Source organism: Tenrec ecaudatus, chromosome 6 (assembly GCF_050624435.1).
Source record: "Tenrec ecaudatus isolate mTenEca1 chromosome 6, mTenEca1.hap1, whole genome shotgun sequence".
Lineage (NCBI taxonomy): Eukaryota > Metazoa > Chordata > Mammalia > Afrosoricida > Tenrecidae > Tenrec > Tenrec ecaudatus.
The window spans coordinates 32,928,025-32,943,849 of record NC_134535.1 but is presented as its reverse complement, the minus strand read 5'-3'; the positions used below and the strand labels follow the sequence as shown (position 1 = coordinate 32,943,849).

Below are 15,825 nucleotides of genomic sequence, written 5' to 3'. Positions count from 1 at the left end.
TGAAATGGACACCCTGGCAATGTCGATTGTTTCTACTGCCACGAGGTTGTTTATTGGTCCGTTGTTTGATGGCTTGTTTTCATTATTTATAGTGTAGAGAATCCTATGAGACCATTGTGCTCTGTCACATGAAGTCATTATGAGTTAAAATTGGCTAGTCAGCACTTAACAACACCAACTGCATTAAACCACTGCCTTTGGGTTGATCCAACTCACGGCAACAGGGTGGACCTGCCGCCAGTGGTGTGCAAGGCTGTGAGTCTTTACAGAGGCAGACAGCCACAGCTCTTTGCCTCCGAGTTTGACCTTAAAAGGCAATTGTTTAACCGTTGCATGACGGTTACATCGGAGCATGACGGCTCCATAAATTGAATCTACGCGTTTATATTGACGATGTAAGTCAGTCAGTCTTAAAGTGAGGAGACGAAATACTATATTGGATTCTCTTGGCTTTTGGCTGTCAAAGTTTCCCCCAGAGGTTTGGCGTGTGGTCAGGACCTCCAGCTGGGTCAAGCTGTAGGGAAGTGTATTAACATCCACGATTCGGAAGGAGAGAGCTTGGTTTAATTCGGTCACAAGGAAGAAGTTGGGTCCAGGCAAGGCTGGATCTTTTCTCTAAGGAGAGAGAAAGAAGCACGGGGAGAGGAAGGCTGATGTGGGAGTGGGGCTCGGAGGAGAGTGGGGGAACAAGAGTCTCAGGTTTGCATTAACCCTTGCCAGAGAGGGTTGAGCTGGGATGGTTTGGTTTGTGTCAGCATCAGGCTCTTGTGCAAGAGGGGCAGGGTGGCCTTCTCTGGTCCTGGAGGCTGTTATGCATCCACTGCGAGGAGCCACACTCAGTAGATCATGGAATGGCCCTGGCAGCCATGTCTTGGCACAGTCAGCCCTATCTTAACAATTTCAGCCTGGCCCTGGTGTGCCTGGGTCAGATAGGTGAGCCACCATCTGTAAGTGCAGGCCCTTGGTCTATACTCTTTCCCAGGTAGTCCCCAGTTCTAAGGACACATTGCCCCGGAACCAACTTTCCAGTTAAATCTCAAGTTCCATAGAACTTGGTCTAGGGTCCCACATGAAGGGGCATTTGTCCCGGGGCTGACTGAGCATCAAATGGATAAGCTTTTGTCCCCTGACACACTCTGATCTTCCTTTGATGCATTCGCGTCGTATTATTTCCTGTTCCTGTCCCCCCTGAACCCCCCTCCACCACCCGCTTTTACACGTTCTCATCTCCAACTGTGGTCAAGCACTCTTCTCGGTTTCGGATGTTGTCTGGAGTAAAGGCAGCCCTGTGCACAGTGGGATCCAGCTGTTGTGAAGCAGAGTATTCAGAAGTAGATCACCGCGCCTTTCTTCCTAATCTGCGCCAGCCTGTAAGCTTTGCTGCAGCCTGTTTAACGCGGAGGCAACACGCCACGCAAGCCCCCACTGATGAGAGACAGGTGATCGCGCACTCGAAATGCATTGACCAGGAACTGAACCCAGGCTTCCCGCGTGGAAGATGAGGGCTCTGCCATGGAACCACCACTGGTCCCCTTTCAACTTATACATTTCATTAATGTATGACTTCCGTCCCGTCACAGCCATTAATAAAGATGTTAAATAATTCTGAACCAAATAATCACCCCTGGAGGGCCCTACAGGACACTTTCCTTTAATTAGTTGAGCTACCTTTCATCTCTCTAATGTCGTTGGGTTTCAGATTTCCAGCTGGTTTTGAATCCATGTGACTTTTTATTCAGTCCTGTTTGAACTCATTTCACAAGTAAAAATCTGTGAGACGTTTTACTTAGTGTTGATTCGGGGCCAGGCCTACAGAGAGCTTTGCTCGGTTCAGAATTTTTTTTTTTTCCTAACAGATTAATAGAGTACAATTTGGTCTTAATAAACTGAGCCTTGCTAATGCACCTCTTTCCAATATTCTTTTCAATCATAGCAGTATTTTCTCCATTAATGTCATGGTAATTTGAATTGTGTTGACGTCAGACTTCACAAAAGGTACTCTTACTGTCAGGAGTAATCCTCTCAGACCTTTTCAAAGCTAACTGTGTCTTCATGTGTGCTATTTCCAGCATCTTCCAAATGACTTCGTTTTTTTGAAAATAAAAATAGTCGGGTAGTTTGTAAAATCACTTAATTAACCAGTCTCTAATGTGCTGCCTTACACAAACCAGGGAGTGACTTAAGCTCAAGAGGACCAGAGCGCATGGTTTTTTATGATGAATTTAAATGGTGCAGCCATGTAAAAATGACTCTTCCAGGTCTTTTACACGTAACTGACAGGAAGTGGATGATCTGAGGTTAATTGCTCGACAACATAGAGCTTTGGTTGTTGCACTGGGTGGTATTTGGATGTGCTCCGTGGACTAGGACAAGAAGGAAAAGTCACTTTCGGTAGGACAAGAAGCGATGGGCTTTTTGTATCAGGGAACCCTGGTAGTGCGGGGTGGTAAGCCCCCTGGAAAGACAGACAGTCTGCTTCTGAAAAGATAGGCAGCCTCAGAAACCCCACAGAGCAGTGCAACTCTGCTCTAAAGGCGGCGATGAGGTAGAAACTACCTGTGGCACTGGGTTTGGTTTGAGGGGTTCTGTAGGGGTAAGCCTGTGGGTCCCCCAGTCTCTTATGTGGATTCATTCACTCTTCCTTAAAATGCAAAATTAGTTCTCAAGCAGAGCTGTGTGGTGGCACATGTGGGGAGCTTGTTCTTTGCCTCTTTATTTCTACTGAGTTTTAAAATTCTGTAAGGGCCAAAGTAGAAAATGTCAGAGCTGTAGGGACTGCTGTGGTCATGTTGCTGCCCTATCTATTTTTCGGTCTTACATTTTCTTTGCGTGCCTGTTTTGTTAATTTAATGGAATCCTCTCGGTAGGTCTTTACCCCACGTAGTCAGACTAGGGAGACAGACAAAGGGTAACTACTCCCACTCTGAGCGCAGACTAGAAGCATTGCTCTCATGCAATAGCCAGGCTGGATCCCGGCCTCGACAGCAAACAGAATCTAAACAATCAGGCTGTAAAATGAAATCATTTTGCAGTAACAAGGCTGTCTGTACTCAGGGGGAAATAAAAAGTAGATAAAGCAACATGCCGGGTCTTCTAATAGTGTCTGCGGCACCATTCAAGGCATAAGATAGAACCCCTAAAAATCTTTCATTGTGTTCATTATAAGCTTCTCTTTTTCCTCTACTGGGAGGAGAAATGAGCTTTGAGTTGGTGTATTTAAGAAGTTTTGCTTAAGCAGACATCACCAGTATAAATATCAGAAGCAGGAAGGCCAGTCTCCAGCAGTGGTTCTCAACCTGTGGGCCGCGACCCCCTTGGAGGTCGGACGACCCTTTCACAGGGGTCACCTAATACATCCTGCATATTAGATATTTATATTGTGATTCATAACAGTAGCCCAATGACAGTTATGACGTAGCAATCATTTTAGGGTTGGGGTCACCACAACATGAGGAAGGTTGTGAACCACTGGTCTAGAGGGGAGAGACGGCTAGGAGCCAAAGTTCACTTGGATGTGAGTGAGCCTGCAGTGCGATTTATGCCCCGTAAAAGACAGTCATCTTGCCTCTGGGGAATGAACGGTCAAGTGCTCTGCGTCCAACCAGAAGGCTTGAGGTTTGCGTCTGCCCAGGCGTGCCTCAGAAAAACTCGCCCATGGACACGCTGTGGTGCTCTAGCACACACAGGGGCCTTGAGTGGGGAGCAACTTGAAGACAGTGGTCTGGGGCTGTGTGTGGGGGTGGTGTTTTGTTTGTTTGTTTGTTTGCTTGTTTATAAGTTATCATCATGCCTCCCTAAAAAGCGATTAGGCTTCTCTGTTGCAGGAGGCAGGAACATTTTCCTACAAAGAGGCAGACTGTAAATATTTTAGGCTTTGCGGACCCTGGGTCTCTGCGGCGACTGTGCAGCTCCGCCGTAGCAGAGCAAAGCCACGAGAAACAACACGTATGTGAATGGGCAAGGCTGTCGTCCCACAGAGCTGTATTTTTGTACGCTGAAATTTAGCTTTCACACACCATGAAAAAGGGGATTGATCTTGAAGCCTTTGCTAATTATTTTTCTTTTGGCTTTTTCCTTTCATTTAAACAAATGTAAAACAAGTGTCTGTTCAGGAGCCATATGAAATCTGGTGGCAGGCTGGATGTGGCCCCTGGGCTGTCGTTTGCCAGCTGTTGATCTGGAGCGCATCCAGACTGTCCTGTCCAGGGTGTCCGGCAACCCCTGGAGATGTCCTGGGGAGCCTGCCGGTGCTCAGTAAGTACTTGATCACTGGGCTGTCGCTGGGTGAGGGTAAAAGAGGAAGCCTTTTGCCATACAGCACACACTTGACATTTGCAAGGGATTTATCTTGAAATCCCCCCCACCCCGCATCCCAAGTACCACTCTAGCAGATAATTTCCCCCATAAAAAGCAGTCAAGTATAACAGAATAATTAAAAAGTGACCCTTCCAGGCCCTTAGTGATTCTGTAAATGTGGGGCTCAAGTCCTTTACAAAGTGATTAAAATAAATTCTGCCACTGAAATCAATTCTCTGTCACGTTACATCATCGCTGTGATGACATTAACGATGAATGTACCTCAATCTGCAAAACCAATCCATAGTGCTAATGAGTGATGGTGACTGTTTAGCTTATAGCACGTGTGTTTGCCAGGGAACAGAACGATGAAACGTCCATCTCGGCCGGCTGGGCAGCCCAGCGGCCTGGCCAAGCTGTCTTAATGAGTGGTGCGTACACAGGGGACCAGGGAATCCACAGTCCCTTCAAGGAGCAGGTATTAGGCAGATGTTAGACATCACTGATGTTCTCCCAGGGGCTAAGTGTCTGCCTCTTGGACTTTGTCCTCCAACTAGACACATTCAGAATGTATGTTTTAGCTCAATTTCACATGAGTATGCGTTTCTGAGCATTGAAGTTGCGATCAAATACGGCGAGTGTGCATATGGAACGAACTTGGCTCCAAGCCTTCCTTGCGTAGCCTTGGTCAAGGTCCTCAACTAGTCCACCCTGCTTGGGTCTCCGTATTATGAACAAAATGAAGACTTTTGGGAAATGATCTCAGAAGAGTAATTAAATGGTTAAAGAGATAAGACTTAGAGGAGAAAGGCCAAAGAGATCAGAATGTTTTGTCTTGGTATGAGATAGTGACTCTTGCCATCAGATAAAGGGTTTTTGTGTTTGCTTGTCTTTTGTTTTCATTGTGGTTTTTTGGGGGGGGGGATTTGATCTGATATTGAAAATTGAGGAGTCAAGATGACTCGCTGTTCTTTGTCACTGAGTCGATTCTGACCTGTGGAAACTCTGTAGACACAGAGTGAAACTGCTCCACAGGGTTAGAAAGCAGACCACCAAGCCTGCCTTTCAAGAACCTGTAGTGCAGTGGTTCTCAACCTTCCTAATGCTGCGACCCTTTCATACAGCTCCTCCTGTTGTGGGGGCCCCCAACCATCAAATTATTTTTGTTGCTACTTCATAACTGTAATTTTACTACTGTTATGAATCATAATGTAAAGATCTGCTATGCAAAATGTATTTTCATTCCTACGAATTGAACATAATGAAATATAATGAACATAATCACAAAAACAATATGTAATTACATATTGTTAAATATTTATTTCTAATGACGAATAAATGAAATTTTGTTGTGAAGCATGATGTAGAATAAATGAAATTTTGTTGTGAATCATGGTGTAGCATAGGTAACAGTTTTCACGCTGGGTACTCCTATGTGGGCGTATCTGCATGTGGGCGGACCCGCCTGGAGACCGATGGAGGAGCGGTGTCTTGGATCCTAGGACCATGGAAATGTGTTTTCCGATGGTCTTAGGTGACCCCGCTGCGGTCTAGGTGGATATGAACCACTAACCTTTCAGCCAGTAGTCGAACACGTAATTGCTTATACCACCATGCCCTCTTACAGCTGGTGCATCAAACTCAACCAGCACCTCCTTGGGTAGAAAGGCCTGATAACAAAGATTGCAGCCAGGCAAACCCTAGGGAACTGTAGTGTGTGAGGTCACAATGGACGAACCAACAACAGGAAGAGTGCCATCCGTCTGCATTATGGGACCAGCTATCAAATGACTGATGCGAAGGAAAGCGTCTTCGAATGCGTTGTTAGTGTTCGATGTCATCGAGTCGGTTCTGCCTCATAGCAACCCGATGTACCATAGATCCATACACTGCCTGGTCTCGTACCACCCACACCGCTTTCCTTTGTTTGAGCCTCTTGTTGCAGCCACTGGGTCCATTCATCTGGTCCAGGGCTTTTTTCGGTTTCGCTGCCCCTCGACCGAGCACAATGCCCTTACATGAGCCACCGTCTCAACATGCTCTGCGGAGCATTCTGACTGTACTTCTTCCAAGACAGAGTTGTTGGTTCTGTTGATAGTCCCTGGTACTTTCAATATTCTTTACCAGCGTCGTCAATTCTTCTTCAGTATTCCTTACTCCGTGTGCAACTTTCACAGGCGTATAAGGTGATTGAAAACACCGTGGCTTATGTCAGGCGCACCTTAGTCCTCCAAGTAACCTTGCTTTTCCATACTTAAAGATATCTTGTGCAGCAGTTTGGTTTTGTTTTGTTTGCAACAGTTTGATCCAAAGCAAATGAAATTCAATTATTGACAAAAGACCCAATAGAGCCTGCACTGTGGCCCAAGGAGGAGAGCGTGGAGAAGAAGCGCAAACCATGGAGAAGAAACAGTTGGCCCCAATGGCTTGAGGATCCAACTGACTTGATAATAGATGACAGAATGGGTTGATTTCCTGAGGGTTCCTCCCACTGCAGTCTACTCCTCGGATCATACAGCCTAACTGAAACAAGCAAAGCAAACACGAGCTGCTTTCTGGGGAATTAAATTTATCTGGAATGACATGTATTGCAACTTAATGATGAGTCTGCCATTGGCCTACGGTCAACGGACGCCTTTGCGCTTCCCTCCTTGTGCTTCTACTGTGCGCCCCGGGAGGCTGTGAGACAGCGAGCATTTCTGAGACTCTGCTGATCGCTTGCTCCTCAGAAAGAATGTCAGGCTCTTCAACTGGATTTTCAACTGTCTTGCGAGACAAAGAATAATTGGTTTGACCTCATGCTGTCGCATGTTGAGAGACATGAATCTTTAGCACTCTTCCCTGAATTCATTGATTTCATTAAACACTGTCTGCTTGTGTTTGCAAAATGTTGTTAATTTCCCAGTGATTTCTTCGAACGGCAGTGCATAAACAGATTTTTTTTGGAGTGATGCCATTTCTGAGCTCTGATTGTGTGTTTTAATCTTTCATCTCCAATAGGTCTTCTACATTAAGCCACAGAAAATATCGACTTTGGGGAAAAGTAACGTGATGGTTACGGGAGCCAACTTCACTCAGGCATCTACCATCACCATGACCCTGAAAGGAACCAGTACTTGTGATAAGGATGTGTGAGTTGCAGATCTGCTCCTTTTTCCTTGGGAACATGGGGAAAGGCTAGCATCTCTGCCAGATGACTATCACAGTCAGTGGTTTCACTCTTCTCGTAAGCATGTTCATGTGCCAGAGTTGGCCAGCTATTCTGAACATTTGAGATCACACGATTCCAATGAGTAAAATCATTGGAACATTGCGTGTGAAGTTCATTGTCTGTAAGTCTGATCTGTTTGAAAAAAACAAACAGAAAACCCATCAAATTTAGGATACCGCCTGGTTTTAGTCTTGCTATGTTCTCATTAGCGACTTTTGGGGCTGAGGGATCCAAACATCGTCATTAAGATGATCTCCTTAGGCAGTTGCACGCCTTTGAATTGTACGGAGAAGATGGCAAGTCCATCAGGAGTTGCGAGAACGAGCTTTTTGATCCATCTTATGTGGAAATTTTATTCTGTGTAGCCTTCTCTTTAGTGGTTTGGTTTCAGGCTCAAATAATAATTAACTACAATCTACTGTGTCCTAAGGGCTCAGTGTGTTACGCGTTGGGCTGCTAACAACCAGATCAGCAGTTCGAAACCACCAGCTGCTCCCAAAGAAAAAGATGAGGCTTTCAGCTCCCTTAAGAATTTACCGTCTCTGAAACTCCCAGGGCCAGGTCCTCCAGGGTCGCTAGGAATCAGAATCAACTCAATGGCAATGAGTTAGTAGCAAAAGCAGAACAAAACACCCCAACACAAATATCTGGTCAATGTTCCACTCGGACATCATTATTGTTATGAGTTCTTTCCTCATTATTCATCCTTTAGTTGAAAGTTTGAGGGTGGGGGGACCAATTTCTCCTTAATGTCCTTGTGCGCATGTTCCATTACCATCAACAAACCACGCCCCACCCATCCCCACCCCCAGCTCAAAGAGACTTAATAATAAATAATAAGGCAACAGATCATTTGAGTTTTCTGCTGGTGAGGTTCTGTAAGTTTAGGCTGATTTGAAGTAAAAGATGTTGTGTCCACACGAAGACTAATCCAAAGCTTGCGCTCATCATGGGATGCAGAGGAAACTGCTGAAGCATGGTGTTTGGGTTTCTAACTACTCAGAAAGATTTGTACAGCATTCTTATCGGCCACGCTTAGTTACTGGGTTTTCTCTTCTAATTCATTCGTTTCACATAGCTGCCATCCATGGCCCCTCGAAGCCGTGCATGTGAGAAATCTGCGATCTTGATGGGAAACAAACAAAAAAAAGCACACCTCGTCAGTGGCTTTCCTCTGCTCTGCTATTTCTGGGACGCATCCTGAGCACATTAGTGGTGTTGGTGATGTGATGACATGGGCATTTTTGAGCCATTCATTCTGGCTAGAGCCATATTGCAAAACTCTGTTTTTGTTTTGTTTTTAATTAATTTTGTCAACACTTTAAAAATTTTTTTAATTATTTTATTGGGGGGGCTCTTACAAATCTTATAACAATCCATCATTCGATTGTATTAAGCACACTTGTACTATGTTACCATCGACATTTTCAAAACAATTTCTTTCTACTTGAGCCTTTGATATCAGCACCTTTTTCCCCTCCCTCCCACCCTCATGAAACCTTAATCAATTATATATTATTGTTATTTCTTGTCTAACACTATCCGTTATCTCCCTTTACCCACCTTTCTGTTATTTGTCCCCCTGGGAGGGGCTATATATCCAACTTTGTGATGGGTTCCCCCTTCCTCCCCCTTCCCCCCGGCCCCACACTCCCCACCTACCCATATGATATCGCTATTCCCACTACTGTTCCTGAGGGTTTTATCTGTCCTCAATTCTATGTGTAGAGAGTTCTTATATGTACCTATGTGTGTCCTCCGGTCTAGCCGGATTTGTAAGGTAGAAACTTTCATTTTGTGTTTCACAAAATATGTGTGGTTAAACACCTCGCAGTGTGCTCACTGAAAGTAAACCAACCTCACTGGTTGTTTTTTCCAAGCATCACCCTGTTCCTGAGTCTTTATGCTCTCATTTCAATTCAGAATCTGTCTTGAGATACTGCCGTTATTAAATTAAATGACTAAGCGGCCTCTCTGCATGTAGTATTTCAGAAGCCACATCTGTGCGTTGAGCCCAAGTCCACGGGCAGTAAACATAATGCTCAGTTAATCCTGTACCCAAGTTCTTGCCCTAATCCTGAACTCTCAGAATATGCTTTCTTATGTTTTTTTAATGAGTAATTATTATGAAGAAACAAATACAAGAATAGTTGTGGAATGACCCACATTTCCATCTTTGTCCTCCCAAACTTGACAAACAAGCTTGAATGTTAATGATCAACCATGTTTGTGATGAATTACCTAGCATTTGGCTTTGATTAAAAACCTCAAACTGTTCATCTGTGGGTGTATAAATGCAAAAAGATTCAATGGTTTCTGGAGTTTGCTTTATCGCAAGGTATAGGGAAAGTATTAGAGATAACGATCACATTTATAGCTTTTCAATAGCAATAATCGATTCTCATGTAGGAGAATGATACTGATATAATAGAGATACCACCCAGTCTTAATGACTTGTGCAGACGTGGTGCATAGAGCCAGCTGTGAGTAATAGAGCAGGTGTGGTAGAAGGCTTTGCCTTGACTCTGGAGGCTGTTGAGGTCCAGCCCTGGGGATGTTGGGACAGCCAGGACAGCCCCAGCTCATTTCTGGTAGGGAGGGCCCCTGGGGATGGGCCTGGCCTGGCTGCAACAATGTTGATTGCTAAGGCCCTCGGGCTCTTGCTGCAAAGTTTCTGTTCACTCTGTGGCAAAATCCCCATTCCTGCGGTAGTGGGGTCTAGCTTCCTGGCCCTTTGGTACTGGCCCTTTTCAAAGTTTTTATTGTGAAAATTATCAAACATACATAAAAGTAGAGGGAAGCGTGTGATGACCTTCTCTACACCCATCACCCAGCTCTAAACCTTATCAACCTGCTCACTAATCTTGTTTCTTCTACCTCCTCCAGGTTTTCTTTGTTTGTTTTGTTTTTTGAGGAGGGTTTGTTTTGTTTTTTGGTGGGGGCGATGGGGTGGGAATTCAGGTGTGGATATACTAAAGTGTTTTAAAAGCATATCTCAGATATCACATTCTTCCACACATAAATGGTTTCTTCTATATCTCTAACAGATAAGCACGGTGCCATTATCACACGTGACAAATTAGCAGCCATTCCTTAGTCTCAGTAATACCCAGACTACGTTCTACTTTCTACTAGGGCTTCTTAAAAGCAACTGTTGCAGCCCCTTCTCTATTTCTAAACTCCAAACCAAACTCACAGCCATCAAGTTGATTCCGACTCACAGAGTAGAACTGCCCCTGTGGGTTTACAGGACCGCAATTCTCTATGGGAGTAGAAAGCCTCGTCTTTCTCTTGAGAAACGGCTGGTGGTTTTGAACTGCGGATCTTAACATTTAGAAGCCAAATGCATAACCACTATGCCAACAGGGCTCTTACTCCCTATTTCTAAGGGGAAAGCAAATAACAGGGTCAAAGACACAAAGGAAAGAGTCCCTCAGCCATGGGAGCTTGCCCACCAGAGATAAGTAGCTCCCGATTCATTCATCTATTTTCAAGATAGTTCATGATCCATTGTGATTCAAGACAACTTTATATGCTTCGGTGATCAACTGTACTCTGTGCCTGTGTCAAGTCAGAGTTCTCTTTCCACTTTGTTCTAGGATCCAGGTCAGCCATGTGTTAAATGACACCCACATGAGGTTCTCCCTTCCGTCGGGTCGGAAGGAAATGAAGAATGTGTGTATCCAGTTTGACGGCGGCCGCTGTTCTTTTGAGGGGTCACTGTCTTACATAGCCCTGCCTCACTGCTCCAACGTCTTTCCTGCTGCCACCTGGACCAGGTACTATCTAGGTTCACAACATTTTTCATGGAGTACACTCAAATATATGGAGACATATGTACAAGAGGGCTTCCAAAAATTTGTAGTGGGGGCAAAATCCCTTTTCTTTTAAGTTTTTTTTCCCATAAACCTTTTGAAGCCCCATCAGATCAAGAGGTCCGGGGTCAATTGCTGTCAAGTGTAAGTAGTGCAAACCGTTAACACTCGCAGTTGCTAACCTAAAAAGACGGGAGGTTATAATCTGTCCAGACACCCCTCCGAAGAAAAGGCTGGTGATCGACTTTCAAAAGCTCAGTCATCAAAAGCCTTGTGGAGCGCAGTTCTCCTCTGACACGTCACCATAGACATAGGAGTCATGCCAATTCTTTTCACACAGGTCCCCTTTGGATCTATTTCTAGAAATGCCCATGCCAACCAAGGGGTTGCTTCCCATGTGCATGATGCATCCTGTTTGTTCCCTGGCCATCGCTGCCAGGAAACACGCAGCTGAAATGTTTGTTCCTTGGCAGTAACTATTCTTAGCCTAAGTTTCTGGTACAAATATACAGTCCTTTTCCTAAAGGAGAAACAGCAGTTACATTGAAAGGATGCTTCGTATGTGAGAGATAGAAATTCCAGAATAAACCTCCCCTGGAGAAATCCAAAATATTAAGAGGAAGAAAAGAAAAAAAAAATCTCTCCTGTTCAATTTAAATGTGCATTCAGATTTTGGAATGGAATCCTAACAATATGTTCTTCCCCTCACTGAGCATGAAGTTAAATTTCCAATTACTCTTGAAATGACATCACAGATAAAGCTTTGCTTTAAAAAATATTCACTTCTAATCTTGTTATTAAGATTAAGGGAAATGCACATCAAAACCACAATGAGATGCCACTTCATTCCCACTGGTTGCCCTGAGTCACACATATATGAGTGGCATCACCCACCATGATTCGGCCAGTGTTGGAAGGAAGAGATGGAGAAAAAAAAGTGATGGAGACGATGTGGAGAGACTGAAACCTTTGTCATCGCTGGTAGGGGTGGGAAATGGTACAGCCACCGTGGAAAAGTTTGCCAGTTCCCCAAAAAGTTAAGCTAAATCCATCCGACCCAGCAATTCCAGTCCTGAGTATACACCTCAGCATTCTGAGAGCCCCCTTGACTGCCACCCACGTTTGTGGCAGTATTATTCACCAAAGCCAACAGACGGAGACGCCACGTGCCCATCAAGTGTATGAGCAGCACGTGGTGGTTTATCATACAAGGAACACTAACTACTCAGCCCCGAAGGCAATTGATGTTTTGATCTACACCACCACACAGAGACCTGGTGGTGTGCTTGAGTTGGACCCGGGGCTACTGACTCCAAGGTCAGTGGTTCTTACCCATCACTCACCCCCAGGGAGAAAGACGGGCTGTCTGCACCTGTAAAGACTTACAGTCTCGGAAACCCTATCTAGGGTTATGAGTTGGAATCGACTCAGTGGCAGTCGGTGTGGTTTTCTGGGGAGGATGCAGTGGGTTAAGCGAGGTGTATCTTGAAAACATTTTGCTGAACGAAATCAACCCAAAAAGGGCAAATACTGTCTGACCCCACTTCTCTAACTCATGCGGACTAGGCAAATTCACAGAGCGAAGAGAGTTCTCGGAAATAAAATATTACAGGAGATGTGGAATACAGGAAATTTAATTTCAACCCAAAGCTCTAGGATGGTACTCTCTTCCTTTTCCACCTCGCTCCTTCCTGTGAATTAATTTCTTCCTTTAGAGTTTCCCAAAATGGGTGATACCACCCCTTAGGGGTGCTGGAAAGATCCAGAGGGGTGGGGTGCTGCAAAAGCAGAGCACACCAAACTCATGACCATCGAGGTGAGTCTGCTCCTAGCAACTCAGGGAAACCCTGTGGGACAGGCTTGAATTGACCCTGTGGGTTGCCGAAATTGTAGCTCCTTATAGACGTTGAACGCCTCATCGCCTTTCTCCAAAAAAGCAGATGCCACATTTTACCAAAGACAATGGGCTAGAGCACAGAGCGTTTTACTTGCCAGGAGAGCGCTGAGGTAAATTTTTATTGTTAATTTGTTTTTTCTTTTCTGAAAAGGGGATAGTAGACCAAACAGGCTACTTTATATAAAAGCAGACATTGACCTGGCAATCACCACTTAACATGGGTCAGATGTGGCACATAAACTCACCTGGCAAGCCTACGTGGCACTCACCCCTTTGTTGCAGATGAGGAGACCGAGACTAGGAGCAGGGGAAAGGCCTTGTAGGGGCTTCCAGACAGCCTGGCTGCCAGTTTGTGCTTCTAACCATCGCGGTGTCTGCTCTGCTGTAAGACACAAGGCTGTTACTTGTGAGCCCATGTCTCGGTTACATCCGGGCCACTGTACTTGGACCATGAATGCACCTCTGCAGCGTGACCACCAGCAGAACCTGCACAGCTTGGTTTTCTAGTGATGTCCAAAGAGTGGCCTGGCGCCTCCCAGCCCCTGCCCGTTTTGACTGAAAGCACATGGCCACCAGCCTTTAAGGCCCCTGGGGTCCCCTCTGCCAACACCAATCGACCTGTTCCTGTCCTGGAGCTCACGGGCTCAACCAGCTGAGAGAGCTGACCTATTCAGGGTCCCCCTGCCTGGAACATGTCTGGTGACCCACATGGATGGGGGCGTGAGGGGAGCCAGAGGTGCGGACGGCTGTTAGTTTCAGATCTCATGACTGCTGTGCTTACCCCTGATGATGCACCAAGAATGTGCAGAGCCATTTGGCTGTGTTCAGGAGTGAGAGAGCATCGCTGTTTACTTGTATGGTTTGCCAAACGGGAGTTTAGACTTTGAATGTCATCGGCGATTTCACCTTCTCCGAAGTATTCCCTGCCTCCCTAAATATAATATAATTGGTAGCTTGAGAATTTTATTACACAAATTGTTGGAGGCTCTCTCTTCTTATTGATTAAACAGCAATCCAACAAAATCCTCTGTTTGATAAAGCCTTTGCGAGGTACAGTTGACGATCTGATTATATGTGGCAAAATGACACCACGAAATTCAAATTCTACCCAAAAAAGAGGTTTGGGCATTTTCCTAGAATTAAAATAGGATATGCCTTAAATATGTGGTGTGTGTGTGTGTGTGTGTGTGTAGTATTTATGTTTCTAGAACATCATGAATTGATAGCCAGTATCTCTAAAAGCCTTCTAAACTTATCCTGCCTTTGAAATTAAAATTATTTATTTTTTCTGAACTGTAACTAGGTCTGATAACAAATGTGAATAAACCGCTAGCTCTGTTCCTGGGTGCAAAGTGCCTGTGTGTTTACTATGAAACTCTTAACGTTGCCTTTTTCCTTACAGTGGTGGTCAAAATATAACCATCATGGGCAGAAACTTTGATGTAATTGACAACTTAATTATTTCCCATGAATTAAAAGGAAACATCAATGTAAGTCTTCCACGACTTTATAACAGCGGGTGGGTGTGTGTATGTGTGTGTGTGGTTCTCTTTGAGTTACATGCCTTAGACATACGTGTGGACCTGTTGCATTCGACCCGGCATCTGTGCTACCAGAAGCCCTGCTTCCATTGATCCCTGAGAGCTGGGGCCCAGAGAAGAGGAAGGAAGTTGGACTAAAAGGACCTGCCACCTGCCGGCTTTCTCTTGTGTGGTGGGTGGCAAGTCACCGTAATGAGGCAGTGTTTGTCAGCATGTGCGAGGCTGGTTGGGGATTGCTGAAGAACGATGCTTCTGTGAAACGTAGGTGGTGGTGGTCCTTTTTCAGAGAGAGGACTGGCGTGCAGAGAGCAATCATTTCCCACACGTCTCCTTCACTTGCTATTGTCCCCGTAACTCTATTTGATCCCTTGTGATCTCACCCTTCGACCCCAGTGAACCTCAGAGAAGGGGTCTAGTCCCCACTCCCCACCTACCTCTCACCCCAACATAGTCACAGTGGTGTCTCCTCCCTCTCTCAGCAGCCTCAGGTTTGAAGCTGCCCAAGGCGAGACCCGGGATTTCAGGCGCATTTGTGGGGAGCAAACACACTTCTAGATTCACTCTGAAAGCTCATCGCCATTGTCTCCTCTCTTCCTCCCTTTTCTTGTGGTAGATGTGAGGGGATCTGCCCAGCGCAGCTGCACCAAGGTAGATTCAGCTAAGAGTAGCTGAACGCTTGACCCCTGCTAGGGACTGGGCTGGGCCCCGGGTCTGGAAACAGACTACCCAGTGCACCATCCTGACAGCCGGTCCCACTCCCATCGGCCCACTGGCACGGTTCAGAGTCAGGCCCACGCCTCCCAGCACATCTGCTCACCGGCACGTTTGAGCGACATGAACACATCCAGTTACATGATTTGTACGGATCAGATCGACTCTGGCCAGAGGTGATGATGAGTTTGTTGGTGGATTTGCTCTCCCTCTGCAGTGCCGATCCTAAATCAATGCCATTGAGTAGAATTTATTGAGCATCCTCTATGGGAAAAACATTTTGTTGGGTGCTGAGACAGGAAGTAAATAAGAGAGGCGCTGCTTTGTGGAGGGAGATGGCAAGTCTACCCTGGG

At 45.5% G+C, this 15,825-nt stretch overlaps 1 protein-coding gene across 1 annotated transcript in view; it reads left to right on the top strand.

Annotated features, from left to right (window-relative positions):
- Positions 1–15,825, top strand: part of PLXNC1 (plexin C1) — a 203,715-nt gene that overhangs the window by 108,034 nt on the left and 79,856 nt on the right. The window contains exons 10-12 of the mRNA XM_075551175.1: positions 7,297–7,427; positions 11,107–11,286; positions 14,622–14,709. Of these exons, the coding sequence (XP_075407290.1) occupies positions 7,297–7,427; positions 11,107–11,286; positions 14,622–14,709 (399 nt within the window). The remainder of the gene's footprint in view (positions 1–7,296; positions 7,428–11,106; positions 11,287–14,621; positions 14,710–15,825) is intronic.